General features: G+C 53.1%; 12 protein-coding genes across 12 annotated transcripts; 8 read left to right on the forward strand and 4 right to left on the reverse strand.

Annotated features, from left to right (window-relative positions):
• Positions 1–36: 36 nt before the first annotated feature.
• On the reverse strand, positions 37–3,130 carry BBBOND_0305200 (hypothetical protein, conserved; the record flags this gene model as incomplete). Its single annotated transcript, XM_012913349.1, has 9 exons — positions 37–165; positions 205–343; positions 381–668; positions 704–1,015; positions 1,052–1,131; positions 1,171–1,429; positions 1,471–1,625; positions 1,666–2,490; positions 2,750–3,130. The coding sequence occupies 9 exons, from the start codon at positions 3,128–3,130 to the stop codon at positions 37–39; spliced, it is 2,568 nt and encodes an 855-aa protein (XP_012768803.1).
• A 274-nt stretch (positions 3,131–3,404) lies between these two features.
• Positions 3,405–4,701, forward strand: BBBOND_0305210 (hypothetical protein, conserved; the record flags this gene model as incomplete). Its single annotated transcript, XM_012913350.1, has 9 exons — positions 3,405–3,540; positions 3,629–3,739; positions 3,802–3,829; positions 3,867–4,029; positions 4,068–4,157; positions 4,195–4,286; positions 4,327–4,397; positions 4,436–4,518; positions 4,561–4,701. 9 exons carry the CDS (start codon positions 3,405–3,407, stop codon positions 4,699–4,701), a joined length of 915 nt encoding a protein of 304 aa, XP_012768804.1.
• A 271-nt stretch (positions 4,702–4,972) lies between these two features.
• Positions 4,973–8,287, forward strand: BBBOND_0305220 (hypothetical protein, conserved; the record flags this gene model as incomplete). The annotated part of the gene is made up of 4 exons (XM_012913351.1): positions 4,973–6,885; positions 6,926–7,012; positions 7,055–7,899; positions 7,944–8,287. The coding sequence occupies 4 exons, from the start codon at positions 4,973–4,975 to the stop codon at positions 8,285–8,287; spliced, it is 3,189 nt and encodes a 1,062-aa protein (XP_012768805.1).
• Positions 8,288–8,436: 149 nt separating this feature from the next.
• BBBOND_0305230 (RIBOSOMAL PROTEIN L7/L12, putative) lies at positions 8,437–9,150 on the forward strand (the record flags this gene model as incomplete). Its single annotated transcript, XM_012913352.1, has 1 exon — positions 8,437–9,150. One exon carries the CDS (start codon positions 8,437–8,439, stop codon positions 9,148–9,150), a length of 714 nt encoding a protein of 237 aa, XP_012768806.1.
• Positions 9,151–9,613: 463 nt separating this feature from the next.
• Positions 9,614–9,871, reverse strand: BBBOND_0305240 (hypothetical protein, conserved; the record flags this gene model as incomplete). Its single annotated transcript, XM_012913353.1, has 1 exon — positions 9,614–9,871. One exon carries the CDS (start codon positions 9,869–9,871, stop codon positions 9,614–9,616), a length of 258 nt encoding a protein of 85 aa, XP_012768807.1.
• A 390-nt stretch (positions 9,872–10,261) lies between these two features.
• BBBOND_0305250 (U1 zinc finger family protein, putative) lies at positions 10,262–10,787 on the forward strand (the record flags this gene model as incomplete). Its single annotated transcript, XM_012913354.1, has 3 exons — positions 10,262–10,379; positions 10,416–10,478; positions 10,519–10,787. The coding sequence occupies 3 exons, from the start codon at positions 10,262–10,264 to the stop codon at positions 10,785–10,787; spliced, it is 450 nt and encodes a 149-aa protein (XP_012768808.1).
• An 881-nt stretch (positions 10,788–11,668) lies between these two features.
• BBBOND_0305260 (hypothetical protein, conserved) lies at positions 11,669–14,401 on the forward strand (the record flags this gene model as incomplete). Its single annotated transcript, XM_012913355.1, has 5 exons — positions 11,669–12,383; positions 12,419–12,589; positions 12,629–12,768; positions 13,094–13,168; positions 13,208–14,401. 5 exons carry the CDS (start codon positions 11,669–11,671, stop codon positions 14,399–14,401), a joined length of 2,295 nt encoding a protein of 764 aa, XP_012768809.1.
• Positions 14,402–14,458: 57 nt separating this feature from the next.
• BBBOND_0305270 (membrane protein, putative) lies at positions 14,459–16,849 on the forward strand (the record flags this gene model as incomplete). The annotated part of the gene is made up of 1 exon (XM_012913356.1): positions 14,459–16,849. One exon carries the CDS (start codon positions 14,459–14,461, stop codon positions 16,847–16,849), a length of 2,391 nt encoding a protein of 796 aa, XP_012768810.1.
• A 359-nt stretch (positions 16,850–17,208) lies between these two features.
• BBBOND_0305280 (NUCLEAR MOVEMENT PROTEIN NUDC, putative) lies at positions 17,209–18,321 on the reverse strand (the record flags this gene model as incomplete). Its single annotated transcript, XM_012913357.1, has 1 exon — positions 17,209–18,321. The coding sequence occupies one exon, from the start codon at positions 18,319–18,321 to the stop codon at positions 17,209–17,211; it is 1,113 nt and encodes a 370-aa protein (XP_012768811.1).
• A 10-nt stretch (positions 18,322–18,331) lies between these two features.
• BBBOND_0305290 (ubiquitin-conjugating enzyme family protein, putative) lies at positions 18,332–18,870 on the reverse strand (the record flags this gene model as incomplete). The annotated part of the gene is made up of 2 exons (XM_012913358.1): positions 18,332–18,691; positions 18,727–18,870. The coding sequence occupies 2 exons, from the start codon at positions 18,868–18,870 to the stop codon at positions 18,332–18,334; spliced, it is 504 nt and encodes a 167-aa protein (XP_012768812.1).
• A 171-nt stretch (positions 18,871–19,041) lies between these two features.
• On the forward strand, positions 19,042–20,183 carry BBBOND_0305300 (RNA recognition motif domain containing protein, putative; the record flags this gene model as incomplete). Its single annotated transcript, XM_012913359.1, has 4 exons — positions 19,042–19,259; positions 19,296–19,439; positions 19,480–19,679; positions 19,759–20,183. The coding sequence occupies 4 exons, from the start codon at positions 19,042–19,044 to the stop codon at positions 20,181–20,183; spliced, it is 987 nt and encodes a 328-aa protein (XP_012768813.1).
• Positions 20,184–22,471: 2,288 nt separating this feature from the next.
• Positions 22,472–27,601, forward strand: BBBOND_0305310 (hypothetical protein; the record flags this gene model as incomplete). The annotated part of the gene is made up of 1 exon (XM_012913360.1): positions 22,472–27,601. The coding sequence occupies one exon, from the start codon at positions 22,472–22,474 to the stop codon at positions 27,599–27,601; it is 5,130 nt and encodes a 1,709-aa protein (XP_012768814.1).
• Positions 27,602–27,909: the final 308 nt, after the last annotated feature.

Raw genomic sequence — 27,909 nt, forward strand, 5'->3', positions numbered from 1 at the left:
TGCGTGCGGACGCCGCAGATGCGCCACATGTTGGTATTAGGTCGGTTTCAGCGGTAACACCGGCGTTTTTTCCGCTGGCGTCTTGCCGGCATCTGGCAGATGTGTGGCGGCTCCCACATGTTGCTTCGGCTCGAGTTCTAGCTGCAGCAGTGGGATCTTCTGCCTCTGAACGAGTGTGTAACACAGAGATGCAGCTTGACCAACGTTGTTTTGTATCATGAAGTTGCGATCGTCCTCAGAGAGCAATTCGTCTATGATCCAGTCCGGTATCATCTTCTCAACTTCTTCGCGCAGTTGCATGATCGCCTCCACAAAGTGCGGCTCCGTGTGTTCCAGGTCGTCCCTGCGACATTTAGCAACAACTTCGTGCCTACAAGTACCTTTCGTCGGCGGGTTTGCGTATGAGCGACTCGCTGGCCGACATGATGAGGTCCTTGAAGCCCTTCCAGTCCGAGCGCGGCATGGTGGCCAGTATGAACTCCAGCATGTAGCTGCGCACTTGCGGATCGTCGAACGACACAATGGTAGTGATGAAATTGAGATCCTCGGCCATGTCGGCCTTGGCGATCGAATTGACTGCGCGTTGTATGATTGTGAGCACGCATAGCCACGGTTGCGCCTCAGGGTTGGCAGCCCCACTGTCCAGAGACCCGTCTCCATGTTCCTCCCTGCACAATATCATTGGCTACCCTGTTGCAAATACCTAATGCGTTCCACCTCCTTGGAAATGGCCAGGTTGAGGTAGCACATGAAATTGGTGTCGTACTGCTGCTTGTTCTGCATGACCAGGTCGTTCAGATTCTGGAATTCGTTGCGCGCCCAGAGTATTATTTGCTTGATTTTCTGCAACTGGATCTTCTCGTCGTGCAAAAGGTATATCTTTTGGTCCTTGTAGAGGCTAAGGACGAATTGGTTGAGGAACGCCAGTCGCTCTTTCTCGTGCTTGTCTTTAACTTCGTGGAAACAGAGGTAGCTCCGCATAAGTGTCGGGTAATCTTCTGAGATTAACAAGTCTCTGATAACTTTTACAACACCTTTTTGTACGCCTTACGTGTAAGTGTTGCACAAGGTCGAGCACTTTTCCGGTGGCGCCTCCAGCAGCTCGGTGATGAGAAGCTTGAGCCGTTTTTCCTGTGCGGATTGAATATGTTCAGACTAGGCGTAACCTACGTTTGTTTTCCAACGGCTTCTCAGTTGTTCCTTCTGCACGCTGGAGAGTGTTGCGTACTTTTTGGCCAGCATGCTCCTCTCCGGGTGCGCCATGGCGATGTCGAACGTGTCCTTGCTTTTCGGCTGCGACACCTCCGCAACGATCTCCTCAATGGTTGGTTGAGCTTCCATCAGCGCGGGTACAGATTTCATCTGACTGAATATTCTTTGCTTCTCTGCGATCAGAGCGTTTTCCCTGTTTATGCGTTCGTCTGCCTTCCTGCGGTATTTGATAGCTGTTCTCACGATGTAACAACCTACTGCATCAATTGGTCGTACTCCACGTCGCTGAGCGCCAACGACTGCCGAACGTTGTTTACCAGCGACTTGACCGTTTCCTGGGGCTGTGGCCTCTTCGTATGCTTGATGGCCTCAGTGAGCTTGTTGATGAGTATCTTTTTCTTCTCCTCATTTTTCTGCGCCGTCACATGACAGGCTTCGCGTTACTAAAATTACCTCATTGGGGACATGCGGCGGGTCATCCGTTGGGTTCCAGTCTATCGTGAGCCCCGCTTTGTCGTCCTTAAAAACCCGCTTGGGGTCATATTGCGCCGCTTTCTGCGGTGACAACGACCTCAGTTCCTCGTGGTACTTGGCGTAACTCTCCAGGTTATCGGCATGTAGGTACGCCGCGCTGCCCATGTAGTCGAAGGACTCGCTTTGCTGCTGCCGGTGTTTCATCAGCCCTTCGATCTTGTGTACGTCTCTTTCGAATGTTTGAATGAGTGTATTGAGCGCAGTTACGGTTTTCTCAGCCTTTTCAGCCCCCATTTGCCCCGATATCATTCGGGTAGTTGGGCTGTTGACGAAGGTGAGTTGCGCACCGCCTCCGGCGTGCTTATTCTCCTCGGTAATCACCGGTATGATTACGACCTGCAGATACTCATCCAGGTCGAGGTTATCCGTTTGGTACACGACCTTCCCTCCGCCACTCTCTTGCACGTATGCGACATTCACCGGCAGCTTGGGCTTGCCAAACTCAGTCGTCTCCGACTGTTCGCGGCTCATCCACCTCACGAACATCTCTTCCAGTTGATGGGCGTCAATTGTCATGAACGTTCGCTGCCAAAATACCCCTTTAGGTTCCAGACTTTGCACCTTGGTGACACCGGCATCACGGTGGTCGACTGGTTCGTAGGTCTGTTGTTGCACCCTCTCGTTTCTGATGACACCGAACCAATCCCCAGCATGCTTTTCTGCCTTTTTGAGTGTGATTTTCAGCTCCAATATCCCGCGCTCTTCCTCGAGAGTCCAGAAGCTTCCGTCGACATCGATGCTACCCTGGACTTTGTTAATCGGTATACATGGCATGGGTGTTCTCAACTACCCACCGATGACCTCTATATGTCGCAGTAATCGCACCTAACTCAACACAAGTATTTTATATGAAATATATAGTACGCCATCGCGGTTACAAACCATGCATTTCAATATAGGCAGCTGCGGGATACATCTTTGCCATGCAGGGGCGCAGGGTCAGTATTTATGGGTGCACGTGACTCAACGGTGACAACAAATGGTATATCAAAACGCAACTAACCTTTGTGTTGCCGCTTATGATGGGTATCAGCGGTGCTTTCCTGTTCGATGCGTGCAGGGAGTTACTTTGTATGGTGACGTCTATGTCGTCCGCGGATACCGTCGGCGGCACGGCCGCCGCTACGACCACATGTTGCGCATCTTCATTCCAGCAATAGCGGTCGGTCCTCCCCCATCCGGCTCCTAGAGGCAATGCGCGATTCCTGCTCGCAATAGCCGACGGTGCGGCCAAGTACGCAGTGCCGCACTGCTGTCTGCATGAGCGAACATTGCCGTTTCCACTGTAGCATTGCGATACGTAGGCCTCCGGGCCTATACTCCTCCCAGTTTGCCATCCGCAGCCTATGGCAGCCGCCAGAGTGGCGACAAGCCTCCCCTTCATCTAGCTCCGTTCCTGGTCATGGTCGCCCGTGTCTGATGATGCATGGAGACCGCTGTGTAAGTGCCGCTATGACGTATGGCATTGAATAGCGCTATAAGTGTGGATTCGTCAGCTGGATGATCTGCCTTCCTAGCCGCGACCGGACATTTAGGGCTGCTGTGTACGGCGGCGCGTCGGCTGGGATGTCGCCCGCAAGCGGGACATGCGGAGATCGACACTACTTATACATCTGCAGCATTATAATTCGTTATATTAAATGCAATCTACATCAACAATGGCGCGTCTGGTGGCCTGTGTGTACCTCTTTCTGCTCCCCGTCTGTGTCCTAGGGTCGGATGTTGCTTCCGAGGGGAACGACCGGGACAACCGTCTGGAGGAGTTCCCAGAAGCTATGGATGCGAGCGAATTGAGTAGGTTATAGTGCCATGTGTGCTGTCCATGTCACTGCGTGGCGTCCGTCGCAGATCTTGCCCAGCTGACATCCTCATGTTATCGCAGAGCGCGCTCGCGAAGTGGCGGCCAAGGACGACGAGATCTACATGAGTCTCGAGGACCAGGCGAAGATGTTGGACACAATCGCCGAGGAGTTGGCTATGATGAACGAGTCGTGTACGTTTAACTGTATATGAGCTGTGCATCTATTTTCGCGTACACCACTAACTGACATGCAGCTGACGACATCTCCTACGAGGACATGCAGTAAGTGGCGAATTTCCGGTTGTGCTATTTGTCGTAGGCTGTTTCCCCCTGGCGGCTGGGACCAAGGCGACATGATGTATTCTAGTAAGTATCGGTTACCGAGACGTAAGCAACGCCGTTCAGACGCTTCTATCGACAAAATGGAGGCGCCAGTGATATACCTTACTCCCCCGGTCGAGCTACCCGACGAACAGATGGAGGTACGTGGATGCTGATTAGCGCCGCAACCCCGCCTAAGGCTGACAAGGAGGTCGAGAAGCTTTTGATGGACACTGGGCTGGAGGACAAACCACATTCCCTCCCCGAGGATGACTTCGACCCGTTTACGGTACGTTTTGGTGTGACGGTAACTGCAAGAGCCGCAGCTCACGTCGATGGACGAGGTCATGACGGCTATGAAGAAGACCAAGAGCACCATCGATACCTTGCGTGAGAAGAGGACCGCCCTGCTTAAGACGTACGTTTGTGCGCAAGATGCAACTGATCACTTTCGTCAGGCTCAGGGAGAGCTCGATGTACGTCGCCACCGACCACTCGAAGATGCTCACCTACAAGGCCGTCAACCAGGGTTCGTGGCCGCCTCAACGGCTTACACAACCTTCGCAGAGCTGGACGAGGTCGACAACATCATAGAAAAGGAGACGACCACTCTCCTCAAGCTGGAGCACGTGAAAAGGACACTCAGCAGGGTGAGCGCGCATGTCGGTTACCGCTGTCACATTGCCCTACAGAATCACGGCGCAGGACGCGATGTCGAGAACGAAGAGGCTAAGCTGGAAAAGCGCGAGGAGGAAATCGCCGAGGGTTACGCGACCGACGCCGACTCTGACGCCGAGTCCGACAAGGAAGACAACTCGAACGACGAATTCTAGGCTCCCTTACCACGTATACGGTCCAGCAGTGACCTCGTCCAGGATTAACTGTCACGCTAACTGTTTAGTAGAATTATATGTATTTATGAGATCCACAACCTGTTTGCCTTCCGTCGTGTGGCTAGCTGTCGGTCGCCGTGGCCCCGCCGCCCCCAAATAGCGCTCAGAGGCTGTTTGCAGCCTTGGTGCGTTGTTTGCGGCGGCCATTCCGTGGATGTGTAGCGGTTTGTGCGATGCGGATTTGGAGCCGAGTGTGTAGGCGTGGTTCAGCATGAGCTCTGCTCTCCGCAAGGAGCTGTTGGACGCGCTCCGTGCGCGTTTCGCGCCGCTGATACGCGATGCCGACCTGTCGAACTGCAACGCCGCGTTCTGCGGCGGCACTCGCGTGTACCGCACGGTCCAGCTGTACCGGTTCTTCGACCTGTCTAGAGTGGACGTCTCCAGCGAGGGCGGCGTGAAGAGGCAGCTGGACAGCGACTTCGTGGAGAGCATCAAGCTGCTGGAGGTCACGCCGCCGGATGACCTGCGCCTGTTCGAGATTTACCCGCTGCTCCGGCGCATCATGATACTCATAGAAGGCTTCCTCGGCCATGTCAGCGCCAGCCAGCGGTTCGAGGGCAGCCTGGCGCATGGCCGCGGGCTGTCGCTACCGGACCCGTCGCTGTACCTGGTTCTGGACGAGCTGTACGACAAGGTGTCCGGCAACAGCATAAATCGCGATCGGCTGCTGACCGGCCTCGCAACGCTGGTAGCAGCTGGTGGCGGCGGTTTGGACAGCGTGCTGCTGAGCGCGAGCACGTTCGCGAACCTTATGGTACCCGTGATCGCCAATTCGTTCGACAAATACGGCGGCGACATCCTGGAAAGCGCTTTGGCGACGCTCACCTTCGGCGCCCTGCAGCGACTGTCTGCGCTGTTTCTTCTGATGGTGGTGGTGGACCAGAGCGCCGGCAGCGCCTCCGCTCGGAGCAGGGGCCGCGGAGAGCCGCTGTTGTCCCTGTCTGGTGACGAGGCGTCGAACGACAACATGTTCCGTCTGCAGTTTTTGTGCAACGAGACGTTGCTCAAGCCGTTGGTGACCAAGGTGACCGACCACCACCTGGCTGTCTGCTGGAACGAGGACATAGTGTCGCCCGTCTTGAGCATGCTTCAGTATACGTTCGTCGCCTGCGGCAAGGTCGTCGCTAGGAGCGAGCCGCTGGCCGACCTCGTCATCGCTACCACCAAGGGGGTCCTGATGAAGGTGCCCGAAGACTGCTCTCCGTCTCGGGCCACTTTGGACCTGATATTGGGGTTCGGCCATCAGCTGCTGGGCATGTTTTACCAGGGCCTGGAGCTCGTGAACGTCGCGCTGTGGTACCACTTCGAGTCGCGGCTGTCGCATGTGTTGAAGCTGCAGCAGCAGCAGGCCCCTATGAACAAGAACGGTTCGCCGACTGTCACGCCTGCTGACCTGCATGCTCAAATGGCTGCGGGCGCTATTAACGGCTCAATGCGTCTTCCGTCGTCAGCTGATAACTCGCCCTACCGGCCACTCGGCCGCAGCCTCAACACGCTGCTGAGTGAGGGCGAGCTGAAGAGCACGCTGCTCGCATTCCTGGCGTCGCTCGACTACTACTCGCGCCACCAAGACGACCTCTTCGACGTGCTGTTCGGCAATTACACCCGGAAGGCTGACGTCGAGCTGCTGGATTGCCTGTCCCGCCTGTTCGTGCATTACACTTGCCTCGTGCAGCTCGGCGACGCCGTGGCGTACATCACCCAGCGGTCACCCAACGCTGAGGTCGGAGATCTCGTGAAGCAGGCCATATCGATGTTGTGGTCCACGCTGTGCTCCCTGGGGAGCAGGGTCTCCTTCAACGCGCTGCGTGCCTGCTTCTACTACCTGGGCAGCAGCCTCCACTCCTGCAACGTGGCGGCCCAAATTTGCTGCTTCAACGCCATATCGCACAGCCAGGCGGATATCCGCCAGTGGCTGAACCTGCCGAGGGACACGTACGTGTTTCAGGTGGAGATGTTGAGGGCGCTTTTGCGCAACGCCTCCAGCGCGTGCTGCACGTGTATATCGTACGGCGCCAGCAAGACTCGGCGTTTCGGCGGCCAGTACCTGAGCATACCATCCTCTTTCGTGAGCCGGTGGTTCATCGCTGAGATCGTGAACTACGACGTATCAGAAAACCGAGGGTGTGTTGAACTACGCAATGCCCACCTCATCGGTATGCAGCTTGGTTGACGCTTTCGTCGAGTGGTGCAACAGCGCGCGGCCTGAGGAATACATGCTATGCCGGTTCCTCTGCCGTGTACTAGCGAGGTGGGTGATGGTCAATGGTTTCGTGGCTAACTACTTGCTCAGGCTGTGCGCGGAGGACAATGCAGTTATCGATGGCGGCCGCTATATTTTGGACGTGCTATTGGGAATATGCATGCACAGAGACAGCGCGTCAGTAGGTCTGAAGAGTGTGATGCAGCCGTTGTCTCGTGGCCGCCTTAACGCCTTCAAGTGCCTCGGCGTGCTGCTCAGCACCGGCGTGTTCACAGACTGGGTTTTGCGGCACGTGCTACTGCCCTGTACCTGCGCATTCACGCAACAGGTGGGGGAGTACGTGTCGCAGTTTCTGGGTTCGTCCGATCCGGCGGACCGAGTGTCATCTGGCTGCTACTTTGCGAGTCAGGGTTCCGTTTGCAAGTGTCTGGATGCGCCAATAGTGTCGCATTCCGTGGGTCTGCTGCAGTACCTGGAGTTGGTTTCGTCATTGCCGTTGGACAAGCGCGATCCCAACGGCAAGGACGAGGCTTCACGGATCGTGCCCCACGTGTTCGGTGTGCTGTGCGGCCTGCTGCGCAAGCTGGCCGCGTTGCTAAACACGCACCAGGATCGCGCCGATGTGAACTCGCGTTATGCGTTGTTCGTCCTCTCCGCACGTCTGACCGGCGTGCTGGTGCGCAGCGGGCAGTTCGGCCGAAAGGACGCGGAGGTGATTGCGCTGCTGAAGCTATACGCGTTGCTCGGCAACCCTCGCATATGCGTGGTGGAGGAGGTGGATCTCTACCTCTCCCTCATTCTGGAGGCGCTGTGCACCTTCCATGCCATCTTCGACCACGTCCCCGTCAAGGAGCAGCTGCTCAAGTTGCACCGTGGCTTCCTGGCGCTGCTGTTGTCTAAGATAGAGGTCCATCCCAAATTCCTCTTACGCCACGGTAAGTCGCGTCTTATGCTATTACATAATCTAATTGTGCTTCAGAGCTATACAGCGGAGTGCCGCGGCCGATGTTCGACCAGCTCTGCGGCTCCTTCGCCAACATGTTGCGCATGGCGTCCTCGATGGGCCACTACCTGGGCGCGCTGTACAGTTTCCGGATCTGGAGCGTGCTCAGGCGTTACGGCGTCGATTGCGCAGATGTGAAGAAGGAGTACGCCGAGCAAGCGCTGAACGACCAGGACGTCCCTGCGGAGGCGCGCATCACCTTCAACACTGCGTTCATGGTTTCGTGCCGGACGCCCGCCATCACCAGCGCCGCGGTCCCGTGCAGCGTTCGCGCCTTGGTTGAGCAGGGGAGCGCCATCGGGTTGTACAGTAAATCGTAGCTGTGTGTCACCCCGTCTGGACACCGGGGTGGTGCGGCGGCGGGCGTATGTCGCCGCGTCGACGCAGTCTTCCTGCATATAAACAAAGTTTAATAGCCATAGCATGTCTGTCCACAATTAGACACGCCATTCGGTTCTCCAGGGTTCCCATGGAAGGCCCCGGAGCGGGATGTGCAGGGCCGTCGCCTCAGTCCGACGCGGATTCCTCGGCTCCCATATCGCAAAACGGCTACAAGCAACGGCGTCGCTGGTATGCGTACTCCATGAGCGTGCCTTCCTACCTGTTTCTTGCGGTGGCGTGTGTGTTGCTGTGTTCCGCGTGCCCCTTGCAAGCGCTGCGAACCAGATGCTGGCGCCGCTCGCCGCACTGCTGGACGTTCGTGGGCGCTCCGCATCAGCCGATGCCGCCCTGGCCTGCCGGCCGCGGCCCTGGCGAGTTGCGTGCCTCCAAAGTGGATGACATCCTGGCTGAGCTCAAGACCCTCACCCTGCTCGAGACGTCGGAGCTGGTGAAGAAGATCGAGGAGGCGTTCGGCGTCTCGGCCAGCATGGCTGTCAGCGCGGCTCCTGCCGCGGCAGGCGCCCCTGCGATGGCCACGGCGCCCGAGGACGAGGAGGACGACGAAGACAAGCCGAAGAAGACGTCGTTCGAGGTCGTGCTGCTGGAACGCCCCGAGGAGCAGAGCGTGCGCATGGCGCTGTTCAGGATCCTGCGGAAGGTGCTGCCTGACCAGCCGCTGACGGAGGTGAAGGCCGTCATCGACAACGCGCCGACGACCCTGAAGGTGGTGAACAAGGAGGAGGACGCCAAGGAGGCCGTGAAGCTCATTGAGGGCGCTGGAGGCAAGGCCGAAATCCGATGACCACGGAATACATTGCGGCTAATGCCGCGTGCCACTCGGCAGCGGGGTCACATGGGCGGTAGCTGAAGATGTAACGGTTGTAATATGAACTGCTGCTGTCGGTGGTGTCGGCGGATGTTGCACCTCCCTGCTGGCCGTTACACCATCCAACCGTCGTTATGAGCAGATAGTAACGGCATGAAAGTATGGAAGGCTGGCTGCAACTCAACGCCACAACGGCTGACCACCATGTCTGCTCTGCTCGCCATCTACATTGTATACCCCAAGGCAACCGTGGACGGAATCCACCGCGCGGTCCACACAATTCATCGCTATGTACACTCATTAATGCAAGTACTACTACATCTGGTAAACTTTTGCATCACGATATCATCGACGTAAACATGTATATCGAGCGTATGACGCCTAGCATATTATTAGCGTTTTGCTTGACCGATACAGCGCCGCTGGAGGCTGCCGCCAGTTAGTTCAACACGGGCGCGTTCGCAGCCTGCTGCGCCTGCAGCATCTGGTGCTGCATCTCGAGAAGCTGGCACTCCTTGTCGTAGTGGAACATGACCGGGCCGACGAGGGTCACAGCCGCCGTCCCCGCTATCCACAGCACCCAGCCGATGTACGATACCGTCTTCTTCGTGAACCTGACGACCGCCCGCTTCGCGGTGGCGAATCGCCTCTTGACTCTGACCAGGAAGGTCGGACTCTGCTGCGCGTCCGCTATCATCGTGGAGGCGCTCGGTCGAGTAGCGATACGGTGGCCCTGCTCGCTGCAGGCCGTGAAACAGGCGCGTTAATATATCCCGATGACGTGGCGAAGCTCCGCTCGATATGTGTATTGGAAGGTTTGTGCCCGGCGTCGCTCTGTCAGGTGTACCGCAGCACTGTAACGGATTTCACCATGGGGCTTCCGCGCGGGTCCTATCGCGTTTTTACAGCGGACTCTGGCTAGTCTACTGTATTGCGACCGCATAATACACGGCGGCGTATCGTTGCCGCCTGCAGTGGAGCTGTTACCGTGTCTACGCGGCGCAGCGTCCTTCCAGGTTCAGGGGCACCAGCTCCCGTATAGCTGGGCTTTCGCTCCGAAACGCAGTCGTATATACCGGGATACAGAATGCCGAAGTTCTACTGCGAGTACTGCGGCATTTACTTGACGCACAGCTCCCCCGCTGGCCGCAAGCAGCACTCACTGGGCCGCAAGCACATCAGCATGAAGGTCGACTACTACCAGAGTGAGTGGATGCAAGCTATCGTGTCACTTTAATCAGAGCTTGTTCGGGAGCACTTCTTCCAGCCGCCTCCGTACACCCTCGCCGCCGCTCCCCCGACCGGTACGTTGTGACATGTAATTATGTGCAATGGAATGTGCAGGCTTTCCACCTGTGGTGCCTGGTGGAGTGCCCGGCGGAGTCCCTGCGCCGATGCCAGGCCACATCGGTGCTCCCATGATGCCTCCAGCAGGCGCTGAAATCCCAGTCAGGCCACCTCAGCTTGGCTTCAGCCCTGATGTGCCGCCCCCGGTTGGCATGATTCCCCCGGCGCCGCACATGCCCGGACCCATGCCGCACCCTCCTCCACCGTTCGTGCCGCCAATGGGCGCTCCCATGATGGCCCCGGCGCCTCCTTACGGCATGCGGTGAAACGGCCCCTCATGACGTGAGGCAACGAAGGAGGGAGGTGTTCAAGACGAGTACGGCGCCATACATGCTCGGGGCATTATTGGAGTCAGAAAGAGACTGTGAACTTGGTTCAATGATCGCATTTGTAATGTATGTTAGCGTAATGATTCTAAGCATGCTGCTGCAATCTGAACAAGTTGTTCCGTCTTCTACTGTGGAGCTTTGTTAATCGCAGTTTAATCGATGCAAAGTGTCAAACCCGAAGTTGCGATGCGCCTACAGACCCGCAGAAATGCGGGCAGCCACCAGTGCCCTGGTGTGTTGGGATTCCGATTGAGATTCTACAAACTGTGCATGATTCTTGGCTTTAGACAATTCAAGTTCGTGAAAATAAGCAATAATGTGTAGACTTATCGGCATGTAACCGTGTGGCTGTTTTTGCTAACTGCCTTTTTCGTGCGGATGTGCCTGTTCGATGCATACACACTGCCTCCGGGCGTAGCTCGTTTTAGGCTCCCCCAAAGCGCCAACATAATACCAGTCTACACATACACACTGCTCAACTCAACACCTAATGTGCCAAGGTGATTACGGCACATCGCGGAAGTGCTCCGCACGATCCGCCTCAGCGACTCATGGCGCCCCTTACCGACAGGCTTGCCCATCCACCTTTGGCACTTGTGGAACGCGTAGATACTGTTGCCTGCGTTATTGTGCAGATGTGTAACCAAAATAATGATACAACCGCCTTTTAGCGTGCTCTGCGACTCGTAGACACTCTTGGCGGCGGCGCGGCCAAAACTGCTACGGGGCGTTATTGCCCTGCCGGTTTCTGTTTTTTTCACAGCCACCCCTCTTTTGCGTTGCGCGAGCAGTTGCGGAATATAGGTCTTACGGGCGCGATGGACGGCGAGGGCAACGCCGAGCCGGAGTACTACTTCGACGTGGCGGAGCAGCAGTGGTGGGTGCTACAGCCGGGCGGTGCCGATTGGGAGGAGCTGGATAATGAGACGGCAGAATCACTGGGTCTGCACGAGGCCGTAATGCAGCAGCAGTGTACCTTTGTGGAGTCGACACTCGAAGACTACACGGCGGCGGCGACATGCATCGGAGAGGCGCAAGGCACCGACGAGCCAGCGGTTGACCACACGCAGTCACTGCTACTCGACCCGGTATCGATGCCATCAATTCAGTTCGGGGTCGATTCGCGCGCTGACTCTCTCCACAAAGCCGACTCCTCGGAGTGGCTGTCGTCCTGTCTGGATGACGAGAAACCGGAGCGCCATGAGAACCTGCAGGTCCGTTTCAGCCAGCACACTCAGGCATTGAGCCGCGGTTACACAACGGGATCGATGGGTGAGGCGGGCTCGGGGAGCGATTGCGACAACCGCGTGAGCCACGGCACAGCGAGCAGCGCCCTCCTCAACGATCGGCTGAGCTCGCTGCTGACGAGCACTGCCAACATGTCGCTGCATCCACGACCTGAGTCGGGCGGGGTGCCTGCCAGGGGAGAGTCGTATGTGCGAAGCGCCGTTCGCCGTGCAACGCGGGTGGACGCCGGCCTCAGTGATTGCATCCGCGCGGTGGCTGCTGAGCGGGAACGCATGCGAACTTTGAGTAAGTCGACATTCGAATCTGCTCATGGTCGTCAGCGTCCACCCAGGTGACAGAGGCGACGCCTGGTGAGCGTTACCAGAAGATGATCGACCGGGCGCGTACCCTGGCCATGTTTTCGCAGGAACAGGAGCCGGAGCAGGAACAGCCGCAGGAAAAGGCGCCAGATGAACACAGAGAGTCCATGTTGCGCGAGCTCCGCCTGGAAGGTTGGTCCACGTGTCAGTGTGTGTCTACACGTCATGCAGTCACTGGCGGGGAGCCCACAGCGGACCCCGCATTCGGCGCGTCTTCCGACTCTGAAAGCGAGCCCAAATTGGCACCATATGACTCGCTGCAAAGTCTCATGTCGCAAAGGCTTTCACTGCGTCGTACCATGAGTCGCCCCGTAGGTGGCTCCTCGGGGTAGCGGCAGCTTTTGTGGTGTGTATGCGCACAGCAGCGTAAGAAGGTTTGTCAGCGCAGTTTGTATTTGTATTTTGTTGCTAAAAATCCGTTGTGTGTGGGCGAGGCGCACAAGTGAAAGCGCGTACTGGAAGAGCGTTACGCAGTGCTGCTCGACCTTATGTGTACTCGTTTTTTGGCTGCGCCTCCGACCATTTGTGTCTGAGCACAATTTGCGTATTTTATTGGTGTTACTTTGACCACCGTGTGTAAATTTGTTGAAAATGTCTCGACCGCGGCGTCGCGAACTGGGCCTGTCTACTCGGGAGTACGAGGAAGGTGTGGTTCTGGAGCGTATGTTCCAGCTGCTGAAGCGCAATCGCTGTGCGACCTGCTTGGTTCGGGTTGGTCCAAATACGCGTTTTAGTGTCAATTGTGTGCAGAAACCGACCCATGTCGACCCGGATCGCGACGAGCTCCTCTGCGCCAGCTGCGTTAGGCGCTGCCCGTACGCAGCTAAAGTAGGCGATGATCACATACCGATGGCTGTCGTTGAGCGGCTGGAGGCGGCTTACTCGCGCTCCTCACGCGGCAAAAACGACACTGAGTCGAAGTCGGAAAAGAAGAAGCACAGTTCGCATCGCCGGAAGCGTTCGCCGTCTCCAAGACGCACATACGCATCTCCCTCCGTTTCCGTCGAGCGGCCCAAGTATTCTCACCACAGGAAGCAGTGGAACTCATCAGCCAGCGTTTCTACTGAAGGTAGCGTGTATGACCGAACGCCGACACGCTCTAAGCACCGCTCCTCGCACCGAGGCCGACATGCCTCGGTCTCGTCGGGCTCGGTGACCCCCCGCGGGGTTTCTTCAGCGAGGCGTGTCGAAGACGACTTGTTTGTCGGTGCTCCCAGCGGTTGGGACGACTTCGACAGTCGTCCTGCGCGGATGCCCGGTCGCAAGAGCTACGACCACCCTCCTGCCGAGCCCCGCCGCATCGAAGAAGCCCGGCATGCATCATCTCGGCATCACAACCCCGCAGCGCGTGCGCCAGACATGCGTGCGCCGCGCCCACAGGTGGACCCGTATGGCTACGAGCTGCCTGTGACGGACGACATGCCGGGGATGATGGGCATTATGGCGAATCGGTCAACCGCGCGTGACGTGGGCCGGATGATGCGCCCCGCGGATGATCACTTCAACAGGCCGCGTGAAATCGTGGACCGACCCGAGTACTACGGCGAGGCTTACGATGCGCGATACATGCCGCATCGTACGTCGCGGCCCGAGTACGACGGCGGTGAAGGCGATCGCAAACCACCGATGGATTACGGCATGCACGCCAACCCCTACGCTCCCAGGAACAAGGCTTATAACGGGGCGAACTACGACTACAACCCGCCGAGGAACGACTACGCCGCGCCCCCGCCCAGGCCCGTTGGCAGTAACCCTTTCGCACAGGGCGCCAACGGCGGAGCTGATCGCTTCGATATGTCGAGCCTTCGTTTGGCGCTTGCGCCGTCAGCGCCCAACCCTGCACGCGAACCGCGCGCGACTAACGGCCGTTTCGATGCTGTACCACCGCAACCCTCTGGTGTTGCTGTCTACGGCGGCCTGTACGGCCGACGCACTCGCCGGTAGTGGTGTCTACCGCTACACATCCACCCGACCGTAGTTAAGATTTAGTTATTATTATAAATGGCTGTGTGCGACGTGTCGTTGGTGCTCGGCGCAAGCGGCTTTGCGTGCCCGAGCCAGTGCCCGTACTGGTCGCAGAGCGCGGTGTGGAAGGGCGTCGGCGTCTGCACGACTGCGGAGCGCTGCAGTGTGTACAACCCTAGGCTGACGTATGCCGACCCCGTCAGCCGCGTGTGTCTGCCCTGCGATGTCTACGGGTGTGCGACGTGCGCCTACTCCCAAGCCACGTCGGCGGCGCCCGTTTTCCGCCTAAACAATGCTGCTGGCAGCGCTACTCTCGCGGGTAGTCAGCCGGATTCCGGCGTCGCGCTCCCAGATGTGTGTCTCGAGTGCGCCCCGGGCTATCGCATGGCTGACGAGGGCCGCAGCTGCTACCTGGTGAAGAGCTCCATCTGGTCCCGGTCGTTCTACACCATGGTGGCAGGCATCACTATCGCATTAGCCGCGCTGTGCGTCCGTTTGCTGGTGCGGCCGTCCCTGTTCCGCGCCAACCTGGACCGCTATCGCCAGGAGTTGGGGTCGCATCGGGGAGGTCACGGGAGCTCGAAGTTGGGTCGAGGCATCATCGGCGCCATGCTGGCGCTTATGAACGAGGACATTGCTGGCATCGGGGTAATGCTGTACTTCCGATTCCTGGCGTTTGTGCTGGGCACGACGCTGGTCCTGCTTCTGCTGAGCGTGGCCCACGCCCACATCCCGTGCTCCGACATGATCCGGTCGTTGGGAGAAGCCTTCTCCCTCGACCGGCCCGACGACGTGCTCGTTGACCCCTCTTGGCTGAGCTGGCTAGGTTTTCGGCGGGCGCCTGGATGGCGCCAGCACCTGCTGAACTTCAGGATCGTCGACGACGCCATCACCTGGAGCGTCTCCCAGTACGTAGAGGACAACGTCCGTACCATGCACGTGTTGTACGTGGCGGTGATGGGAATTACTCTCGCATTCGCGTGGTCGCAGCACAAGTTCATCAGGGAGTACTTCAAGCGCAACCCCCGCGTGCAGAGCTTCACGCTGGTCCTGGAGCGGGTGCCGCCCTTCCACACGCTGGAGGACTTCGTCGAGAACGCCAGCGGCGTGCGCCCGAAGTCGGTGACCGTGGCGTACGACATCGAAAAAGCGTCCGAAGGCCTGCGGGAATTCCTGGACCTGCAAGACGACGAGGCAAGCACCGGAGTGTACGTCAACCTCGACATGGCACTCGAGCACAGGCGCGTCCTCGAGTCCCTGGAGCCCAGCGGCACCGCCTACGCCGTGTTCCACACTCGCATGGAGATGCGGAAAGCGTTGATCTCGCTGAACAGGAGCGGCATCTGCAACGCCCGCTTGTGCGATGTGGAGCCCGAGGATGTCGACTGGTATAACATCTTCGAGGGCGACGGCCTCCTAAGGCGCGCAGCTGAGATGACGGCTGCGGTATGCGCCACCCAGCTGTTCTGGACGTTGGTTTTCTTCATGCCGTACGCCGCTTACAAGCTGCACGCGGGCTCCACCGATCTGTTCGAGGCGCTGTGGTTGTACATGTTTACCGGAGTGGGTAACGGGCTGGTCGCCGCCTCCATCCGCAAGGCAACCGAGAAGGTGCAGTTCGCTAGTGTGCAGTCCGCGGAGAGCTACAACATGTGGTTGAGCACGTTGGCGGAGCTGCTCAACGTCGGGCTCAACGTGTTGCTCGCCCACTTCAATAACTACGGAGGGCACTACAAGGTGCTCTCCATGGTCAAGGACTTCGCGCTGTACAAGCGCACGGCGACGTTCAGCGTCGGTGAGGAGGTGTCGATAACGCAGAGCCTGAGTACCTACATGGTAAACGTGATACTGCTGGTCCCGGCGATGGCGTTCGTGTTGGTGCGCTACGGCACGCCGCTGATGGGCGCGCTCTACGTGCTTGCAGCGGATTTGGACGGCCGCGTATCGCACCTGTTACGGCCGGCACCGTTTGAGCTCAACGGCCGGTACGGCAGCGCGGTTGTCAACTTCACGTTCTCCCTGCTGCTGCAGTATGTGATACGGAGCAGGATGCAGTCCTTCATAATCGCATTTGCGCTGCTGGCTTCGTACGCTGTGCACTACGTCATCGACGCGTACGTGCTGATAAACAAGGCGGAGCCCTCTCGCTTGACCGGCACAACGGCGTTTCGCAACGCGCTGATGATGTGGGCAGTACCTACCGGAATCCTGGCCGCGTGCCCGTCGTACTGGCGCTGGCGTGGCATGGACGGGTATCTGGCGACAAGTTTTGTGATTTTTGGGTTGCACGTGTTCTTCTACTGCACGTTCATCTACTTCATCTGCAGGCCACGCGACCACTTGGAGGGAGCCGAGGACAACACTTCGCCATCGGACTATAGTATCCACAACCCCGTGTACAAGTTGCGGCGACTTGCGGGAATTTAAAAGATCCTTGCTGGGGAGAATGTTGTATCGGTAACACGCCCTAAGTGGAGCGGTTGCACTCCGTGAAACCAAACGGGTTTTGTAGCTTCCCATGTGTGCTGGGATTTTGTATGTTAAGCAGCTTTGCGGCAACATTTGTTATAAGACTAAGTGTTCTGAAACAATCGCTGCATGAAAACACCCTGCGCATCGCAGAGTACGTTGTCTATGTCTTAGCTGTTAGTATGTCCTTGTTTTGATGCTTACGTCGGGATGATGTGCCATTGCACCCGGAATTATGTTATAATGATGTTGGAATGTCTCGATTGATCAGCTGGATTGCCCACTTACGCAGCTGCCACTACTGTCAAAGTGGACGATCAGAAGCCACCCTGAGATTGCCTATCACGGTGTTGCTTCATCAGATTTAGCATTTCATTTTGAGCCGGCGCGCTGAACTCGTCAAACCGCTTTACCGACTCGATTTGGGTGACGTCTATTTTGGGGTGCCCCTCCACGAGGCTATCCCACCAACGTTCCTCCGTTTTATCCAGCGAAATCACGAGCATGCGCTTATCCTCGATGCTCCAGGTCGCCTCAGCTGCATTGACGGGTTGCGGCAGCTTCCCCGAGAAGATATGCTTGCCCCAGAGGTTGAGCTGGATGTGGTCCCGCGTGACCCTCAAATCAACGTCTTTGGCAGCAAGAAATTCGCTCGTGACTACTTCGATGGTGACGTCGGTGAACGTCTGGTTCCAGCAATAGACATTTGTTTTACCGCCATTGAACGGTGACAGCGTAAAGTCAGTGCGTAACCGTTCCAGCGCATATGGATCTACTCCACTCACTTGCGGCAGCATAGGCCCATTAGCTGCACCTTTCTGATTCTCGATCATACCCTTATTGGGCACAGGAGCCTCAGCTTGGTTTGCATATCGGCTGGAGTCATTGCGTACCACGGTATTTTCACCTCCTTGATATGAGCCACCATTAACCGTACTGGGATTCTTAGACATGCCTATTGATAAGCTTGAATCATAAAAGGCCGTTCCCTGTCCTGTTTTTACCGGTAATTCACTGGAGACTGTGCTGGAGCCGGTGGCATGTTTCTCAACGCTGTATTTGGCGGTTTCTCTTGGTAGAAATTGCCCTGGGACATAAGGTGTCTTAGCAAATTCCTCATCGATTGGAGCGGAACGGTGATTGGTCGTTCGCGTTCGAGTTGGTGTACGTTCCACGGGGATCCCAAGCAGATAGGGTTGGTATCTTTCCCGGTACAATCGCAGATTTTTATCAAATATCCGCGCAATCATGCTTCTCACGTGATCAGGCTTAAATCCGCGATTGTTGACGGAGCGGTCGAGGCCGAATTTGGCGATGTCACCGTCCGACAGCTGGGTGTGGTAAAAGTCCGTCTGTGTGCAAAGGAATCCGAAAAACGCCTCCAGCAGCTGCTCTATGTTACCAAAGCTGCGCGCAGCAGCGTGCATCATGTCGTTGAACCTATTCATTGTTTTCAATCTGCGTTTCCGCTGCCTCTATGCTTTCCAGTACCGCCTCCTTGACCTTCCGGATGTACTCGGCACGATGCTCGGTGTACAGTACGGCCGCCTCCTTGTTCGCCGGACTTCGGTTATTAGGGTCGGTGAGAAGCGACTGTATCGAAGTTAGTATCCCGCATATGTCGAAGACTGGGCTCCACTCCCTGTCCAGGATGTCCAGACAGATGCTGCCGTCCTGGTAGATGTTCGGGTGGTATATTCGCGTTGTGAACTTGACAGTCGGCGGTTTGTGTGGGTAATCGGTCGGAAACTTCAACGAGAGTGTGAATATGCCTGCGAGGGTAATATAAAAGGAATCACGCTATACCGCTTACCCCCTTCCCACTCGGTGTCGACCGGTCCCAGAATCACCGCCTGCCAGTTGAACAGGTCTCCGTCAGTCGGGCTGGCGCAGACTGACTCTGGGAGCTCTTGTTGCAGTTTCCGCAAGTCAAGCAGCAACCTTCTGCGCTGCGCGTATGTGAGCGCGTGTCTACACATCACTGCCGCGAAACAGCGGCATTTTGACAAGCATTCACCGTTATTAACCTACCGCCTCGATACACATGTGTTCCAGTTTTGTAGGGAAAAAATGTTTGTGGTAGTGGTGCAGTATCTTCGATGTTGTGAGGCCGCGCGACGACCTTATGCTGTCCACACTCGGCAGGTACAATGGCCGACCCGTCTGCGGAGGACGATCGAAAAGTGCTCGTCAAGGAGTTCCTGGATCTTGACGAGCTCAAGGAGCGGGAGGCGAAGTCACGCGCTGTTGTACTTGAGATCCTCGGTGACATCCCCGACGCCGACGTCGCGCCTCCGAAGAATGTGCTCTTTGTGTGCAAGTTGAACCCAGTCACCGAGCAGGATGACTTAAAGCTTATATTTTCGCGGTTAGTGTCGTGTGTTCCGATCCCATATGTTCGCAGATTCGGCCCCGTGCGGAGCTGCGATGTTATCCGTGACTACAAGACCGGCGACTCGCTGCAGTACGCCTTCGTGGAGTTTGAGACCGAAGAGGCGTGCAACGACGCGTACTTCAAGATGCAAAATGTGCTAGTAGACGACCGGAGGTACGTGTATTACGCGGTTGATTGTAGCATGCATTCTCAGGATCCACGTCGATTTCTGCCAGTCAGTGTCTGGCTTCTGGAAACGTTTCAAAGAGAACGGCACATTCACACGCGAAGTTAAGGGCGGTCCTAGTCAAGCGGAAACCACTAGGCAAGGACAGTGGCGACGAGACTACGACCGGTACCGCCGTCAGCGAGGCCCCGTCCGTGACGTACGTCGCCAAGAATATCGCAATCGAGGTGTATCGAGGAGGTCTCGTTCACGGAGTAGATCCATAGATTACCGCTACCGTGGTGGTGTTTCCAATCGCCGATACAGGAGCAGGGAGAGATATGGATATCGAAGCCATGGCCGAGATCGACCAGTGTACCGTCGGCGCCGCAGCTACAGTAGCAGATCAAGCAGTACTTTGCCCAGCATTGCAAGTGACAGATCTAGTCTGCGTCGTCGAGGGGACTCTAGGCATATCTCTAGGGACCGATCACAAGACAGCTACAGGAATCGTCATAGCCAGAGATATCGTGACAGGCCACAACGCTCTCCACATCGACGGGACCGCATCAGTGATATTTCACGAAGCAACTCATCGAACAGCACCTCAAGTCGCCGTAGGCCCTATGGGAGCGGCGAATAAGCGCCGCAAAACAACTTTCACTGTCTTGCCATACATCGGTTTGCCTGATACTCCCAACTTGATGACATTCACCATGCGGACTGCGCAGCGCATCAAACGTCCAATGTAAACTACAAATTGAGATTCGTGCGAAGTAAATTGTATAGGTTTAGAATCATTACTATATATATACACGATTGTTTAGTTGTACTCTTTTGATTACTACCTGTGTCAGTGAGGCGATATTTTTTGATGAAAACGTGTGTAATCCACCGGTACTATTTTCAACTGGGTGTACGCATTGTAATGGGGCGAACAGTAAGCGTCGTGTACGCGTAGGGGCTTCGAACTATGCCGTTGGCACTGCACCACTAGGACATCGTAAATGATGATGCATGAGGCCTACGACGTATTAAACACCACAACACTAGGCATCAGATCCAATTGTTCCTAGAAATACGCGCAGCCATTGTGAAGACGCATAAAGGACTTTTAGCAAATAGGTAACGTAAAATGTAAGTATTTCGGATAAGAACAGATTGGCATAACCCATCATACAAAAATGCAACTTAAGAACGGGTAACACAGGCTTATCAATTTCGTCAATCTATTAAGAGACACGGTACAAGAAAATGTGACGTTATACAAAGTGGACGCCTACTACAGACGAGACAAGTATAAACGAAAACTTATGTTTACATGTCTGGAACCCAATGCGGTTTGTCAACTTATGGTTTCATCTCCATTTCTCACTTAGTAAGCATATTTGGAGTCTATACATCATCATGCGAGACAATCGCCTGCTTGTCCTCACCCATCCCATCGAGCTATAGGCTGTGGCTGAGTCCGGTAACACCAAGAGATCTGAACTTTGCAATTTTCAATAACTCTCTGTCGTATCAAATTGTTTGTGATGTATATCGACGTGAATCCAGTGATCACCGGAAAATTGCTTTGTATGTCTTCCTACATCTGTTTCACGTGGCCATGCACCGACAAGGTAGCTGGTTGGCAACATTGGTAGAGTTAATGAACCACATTAATGAGTATAGTATGTTGCGCTTTGGCGCGTGTGGCAAAAATTGTAAGCCCTCTATAATGTAATATATTATAGCGATGGCTTGATCACACCCCACCCATTTCGGCAGTTCTAATTGCACAGCAACAACATTATGACACTTAGCTCACGGTACACACCGTAACAGGGGCCGTATACGTTTGCAGAGATTCGGAGGAGCTGTGAGAACAAAATGTATCTGACATGGTAATGGCCATAATTATTCACGAGTTTGGGTCTATTTCAAGTTGTTCACTGCTATGTAATAACCTTTGTCTTACACCGCTTTCTGCAGCCATTAAGACTTCATTACCTAGACGCTATTGATTTATGTTGAGGGTTCCACGTCACATTGTTGCAGACAATGTTCGGTGACGTCATTCCTGTATGGGCAGGAGTGTAGTTGACCGAGTCATAATATCATTTGAGATTCCTATCATTCATTAGGTCGAAGATTACCCTGAGCTTTTTATGTTAATTGGGTGGTATCCCGTTTATTCCTCAGTTATATCTTCATGCTTGCGTTTCTTGAACTTCTCCATCTCCACTAGGCCCTCTTAGCTGGCGTTCAGGATATGGAGACGATGCTTATGTACTTCCAACCATCTTACATGCGTCAAATTGGCTAATTAGCTTGAGTATTCCTCTCACTCTTGAGTTCCTATTCAATGCATAGTTATGATAATCTGCCTACTCCTTACTACTCTTAATTCACACAATTGCTTCTCATCTGAATCCACCTTCAGTCATATTCATAGTTAGATCGGCAACCTTCCATACTGACGTCACATTCTCATCGATCACGCACCGAAGGTTCAACTACTTGTGGCGGCGGAATAGGTAAAATGCCATTGCGCTTTCCGCATCTCGATTACAACATGCTTATATTCGTGTAATCTCCGCCCAGTTACTCGAGTCTCATTGTGATAATACCGTATTAGTATTATGTTAACACCGTGCAGTGGCAGTGGGGTGGCCCAGTAACTGCAGAGAAGCGGGATAGAATTCGATGCGAATATTAACACGCAGCTTGCATCACCTCTAGCTGGTTCTTAAGGAAGTTTAACATTGTACTGCAGTTTGGAGGTTTTACCCCTCCTCCTAAGTGGAATATAATTTCGAGCTGTCTGGCTATTGGCGGTTGGATTAGGTGAGCGAGGCTGATGCCGTTTTTGTGGTAAATTTCAAATACGCCCTCAATCGGGTATATGCGCAAGTAATGTAGTTTGGAGCACTGAAAGAGGAGTTTTCTAGCCGTCCAGTGCGTATCACATTATTGCAGGGGAATCAAGTATATGCAACCTCAAATTGTTGGTGGGCATATTGAAATTGCGCACTCATTAACCTCTTGCTTCTGAAGCATGGCGCCTAAGAAGCTGACTGACTGCCCGGAAAACCTCCGGGAGGCTATCGACTGGTTGATCCAGGTCAAGAATGGCGGTGATGGTAGAGGTCTTGAAAATCTGGTGAAAGCTTTGAAAAAGTTGATTGAAAAGGCCAAAACTAATGCTACCAAGAGCCTCGATACCAGGAAAGACCAACTCGAATGTCCTACTAAATCCGCTTCTGGCAACGGTGTCTCCTACTGTAAGCAGAAGCAAGATGAAATTAAGCAAGCTAAAGAAGAACTTGAAACATGCAAAAATGATTCCGAACAAAAATCCAAAAAAGACAAAGACCTAAAAAAGCTTCAATCCGGCTTAGATGAGCATATTGCCAAAGATCATCCTCTTGATGAGTCTACTAGGCAGACTAAAATTGATGAAGTCAAAAAGCATCAAGAATTTGTTACAGAGTTTCAGAAGAATTTTAAAGACGCTTTAGATAATAACATCCTTGATAACCTCTGTTCCGGCCTCGAGAAATTCGTCGGCTTCGACTCTGCCACCAAAGGCTACGACGGTACTGGCATCGTCTACTCCGACCTTGATAGGTTGTGTGACGCAGTGATGGCGTTCTTGCACGGGGTGTTGGAGAGTGTTAAGGATGATGATGCAGTTAAAACGTACGATAAATACATTACTTCAGGTAATTTAGATAGTGTTCTCACAAAATTAACTAAACAAATTGGCTCCGGGCGTACTGGGCTTGCAGAGTCTGTCGACGCGGTGAAGGGGTGGTTGGAGGGGTATGATGGGAAAGTAAGGGAGATGACAAAAAGTGTTGTAGGCGATGAAGGGACGATTAGGGATCTTGAAAACCAGATTATCCAGAACATTCGCAATGTGAAATCGCTGGAGTCTAAAGGTTTTGACATTGCGCAATCTACGTGGGTCCAAACAGTGGCTAGGGATTTGTACAGTAAGTTAAGTGACATTAAAAAAGCCATTAACGTGTTAGATCCGGAGCTGAAACATAAGTTGCAATGCGACTTTAATATAATTGAAATGGGAGTTAAAAATTTGGAGAGGTGCGCTGAGAGTGATCAGATTGAGTTAAATACGTTGGGCAGTATGTTGAGTGAACAACTCAGAGAAATGGAAGAAGCCATCAGCAAGGAGGCCATAGATAGAGGAAATATGTGCATTAATACTTTGGTAAGAGAATTCAAGACAAATATTCAGGCGCCTTTACTTTATGTTACCCATTCGTTGGAAGCTGTTAAAGCACGCCTGCAAGCTTGGAGCGATAAGGCTAAAGCGGTCGTGAGTATGGCGATAAAGAACATCGAAAAAATAAATAATAAGTTATTGAGAAATGATAGAGATTATGGAAATGTGGAATTGGCTGTTCACACATTGAAACACCAGGCTGACGCACTTTGGAAGGCCATTGGAGCGGCTAAGATTAAGTTGAATAGTAAGGTAAGAGATGCGCTTTTGGAAGTTGACACTGTGGAGAGAGCGGTAAAAACGGGGTTGTATGAAGTAAGAGACGCTATTAATATGGGTATGGCGGAATATGTGAAGAAATTTAAAAACTCATTAGAAGCTGGTATCAAAGCGGCCGGTAGTCTCAGTAAAGGCCAAACTGATTCATATAATGGGATTGACGCGTTATGGCCGAATATGATTGAAAACGGTGTATTGAGGGAATTGGCATCTGGAATTAAAGTGGCCAAAACATCTCTCGATACAAGCAGTGTTGCATACAATTTGGAATATGCCCTAAAGTGGATTAACGAAGCCAATGAGACATGGAAAACTCAGCTTTCGAAGCCCGCAAATCTTCTCGATAGTCTACAAACAACTCTTACCGCCGACCTTCAGGCGCCCGTTGAAAAAGTGTTGCAGCAAGACCTAGGTGACTCTGGGAGAGGTGAAATGCAAATCAAGCTTGATCCCACGTATTTTTCGTTTTATCTTGGCGGTGGCGGAATGAGGGGCAAGAAACAAGCGCTTAACGAAACTATAAGTACGATTAAGACCGAGGTAGAAAATGAACTTACTAACATCGAACACGTTACCACTAATGTAGACAATAAAGCACTAAATTCAGCTTTCCAGGATATAAAAGATAAACTTGCAACTTTTATCGAAGCTATTAGAAAAATAATTGTGAATGTAGGAAACAGTAAGAAAATCGATAGCCCATCGGAGGACAGAGGCGTAATGAATCTGTTACACGATGCAGAAACGATGCTAAACAGAACGGAAGGTGGCAAAGGGATCACATATGATCTTTCCTTGGATCTTCAAGGGATTATGACGGCTACTGCTAGAATACTGGGTGAACCTGGTCAGGGCAATTCAGAAGGGAATTTAAAAGATATATTAAAGCAGGCCGGTATATTCTACAGCACAACCATTCAGCAAAATATCGAATCCTTCATCTATGGAATAACCAATTTCATCCACGACCAAGTTCACTTGAGATCAAATAACATGCGGCAAGACGCCCTAATTAGGTATGTTGAGACAACTAGAGTACAGCTGGAGGGATTGAAGAGCAGTATTAAAATGCGACACTTTGAAATAGATAAAATCATAAATGCTGATAAATACACGAGTCTCAAAGGTCTTATAAAACAATTGCGCAACGCTTTAAGATCCGCGAATTTGGACGAACTGGCCAATGTGTCCCATCTGACATACAAGATGAACGATGTCTTCAAAAGTTTCTTTGAAGAGCTACAAAATCAGGAAGATGTAAAGCCGTTGACAGGATACGTGAACAAAGTATACAAATCGTTGGATGCATTAATGCGTGAGATGTTGACTAAAAGGCATTTCCACCATGAAGTCACGGTGCATCTTACAAGGTTCGGCAGCACTCTCAGTAAATTGGTCGTCGAAAGTATGCACGACGCGCCTAAGAGGGTGTTAAATCCCCTGAAAAATGGATTTGAGAAACTGCTTGTGGAACTCAATCAGACCTACGTCAACACCTACTCTGGGAACCCTTCGATTGAGAGCGACGAGAAATATGCTAAAATTTGTTTGACATCACTTAAGATTCTGCAGCGTGACATGGGAGCATTGAGGTCATGCTCTAACAAATGGCGTAAAGAACATATCAACTTATCGACCCATGTCGGCAATTTGCTGAAAAGCTACGGTTATGGTGTTGCGACAAATCCGGGAACTCGAGACGGCGAATTGCGAAATTGTGATGAGTTTACGGGTTCTAATATACAGGTAAAAATTAACGCCGCGATTTCAGGCGCGAACGGTAATGAACATCTCAACAACTGTAAACTTAGGGAACAGAAAGACATTAATATTATGGTCGTTCTTGCCTGCTTATGCAATCACCTGGGGCAGTATTATAATTGCTGCCATTACGTGATCCACCCTAAACCTACTCCTCCCTGTAACATATATCAGATGCTCGAGTGGCTGTGCGGCCTACCGCATAATCCTGTTTATAGCAAACTTAAGGGAGAATGTAAAACGTTGTTTGACAAACCAAAAGAACGAGAACAAGACGAGTATTCCACCTTCAAACCATACGAACTCACCCTAGATGCCACTACTGAGTTGTCGGCGGAATGTGTATTAAGCGAATTAGAAAAAGTATGTTACCACGCCGAAAGAGTATTGATTGCAATTCAAGGCAACGGTCACGCCGAAGGGCGTTATGCCTGTGACTTTAGCACTAACGTGGACCAGTTGTCGTACCCGTCTGGCCCTGGTGCTTGCTTTGAATTACTGATAGATATTTTATCTAGAATATACCATCAACTCTACTTCCTAATGGCACAGTGTTCTCATAGTTCTGAGCTCAATGGTTGGAGTGACTGCTGGTACGGTAGTGGAGTTGCCGGTTCGTCATGGAAGTGCAATAGCCTTCAATGCCCCAACAAAACAGGTGACCTAATCCACAACCAAAGCTGTGACCAAAACTGTAGCCAAAAGCCTGAGTGTGGCCTTAAGTCACCTCTGCAATCATTCCTCGAAGATGGACTCCCTGGATTTTTGCCGCACTCTTTCACCAAACCTGGTTGCAAATTGGAATGCAGTGTGCCTAACCACAACGGTATTCCATGTATCACTCCCATGGGATTCAAGGATCTTAGCGTTAGAGCTTCACACAGGCAGACTGGTCAGTGTATCTACAGTGTACTTAATGATTTCTGTGGCTATTCGGATAAGCCACTTAGCAGAATAGATGCTTATGTTCTATGCCTAATGCGTACGCCGCCCACAACACTGGGTGACATGTTCGCATTCTATTACAATTTCCTCGAAGGATTGAAAAGTATCGCTGGAGAGCATCAAATAAGCGCTCTCCATAACGCCGTCATTGAAGCCAATTTTGAAAATTCCTCCACAACATTAGACATTACTCCAATGTTTCACAGCAGAGAGCACTCACAGAAAACACACGACAAAGGTGACCTTCAATCTCTCGTTAGCTGTGATCTAACCTACATTCCTGCATACCCCTGCGGTCCATATGTAAGACCATTCACTAGAGACGTCCGTTGCATATTCTCCTCAAAATACAAGATGCAATATCTCTCGTGGGTTTTGTATATCACTGAGACGTTTCACAAATTGCTTAAACAATTGTACGACGAATGCTGTAAGAATTGTACCGCCAAGGGAACCATATGCTATGAATTGAATTGCGCTCATGGTTGTAAAGTTAAGAACAAAGAAAAGCCGTCATCCACAGCTGAACATCAACGTGCTTGCAAGTCCATTGTCATGTGCAATTTAACACTTCCGACATTACACAAATACGGCCTCTACTTCGGAAGCGCAACATGGCTCAGTGGCGCCAAAGATCACAGAGTGAAGAGGACTTGCGAAGATTTTTGCCACACACTAAAAAAGGTCGTGTCTGACAGCTCCGTTATTTCACAACTTGTCCATGAAACAATTCCCAAATTCCTTTGGGAAATTAGAAGTAAATTCTTCTACACCCTCCTTTCCCTCTGGCTCCTCTCTTTGTTGTACCTCACCCACATCATGGTCATCCGCCTTGACCTGCTCCACATCAAATCGCATTTGCACTCACCCTCATCTCATCGCATAGCTGCTCAATCACTACTTGCTGCTGCACGCGTTGGCAAACTTGCCAAGATCACATACCTGCAACCTTGAATCACCTCACCACCACTCACCTAACGCACTACCTAGCAACCCACCGCCTAACCTATCACTCACCAGAATATATTAGCTAATGCCTGCTCAGCAATTTGGCAGTTAATGTAGTTCATAAATAGATGTGTTCGTGGTTTGGAATGTAGAGTTGTGAGCTACCTGTAAAGCGTGCCCACGCCCTCCCATGGTTTCAGTGGGCAGTGATGTTGGGTGATAAGCCACCAACGTACGCTGCTGAAGCGTGGTATGATATGCGAAAGTGCGTTGTATGGAGCGTGGTTTATTGGTGAGCTAGCTAACATGTTTGT

The sequence above is a fragment of the Babesia bigemina genome (genome assembly GCF_000981445.1).
Source record: "Babesia bigemina genome assembly Bbig001, chromosome : III".
In the NCBI taxonomy this organism is placed as follows: domain Eukaryota; phylum Apicomplexa; class Aconoidasida; order Piroplasmida; family Babesiidae; genus Babesia; species Babesia bigemina.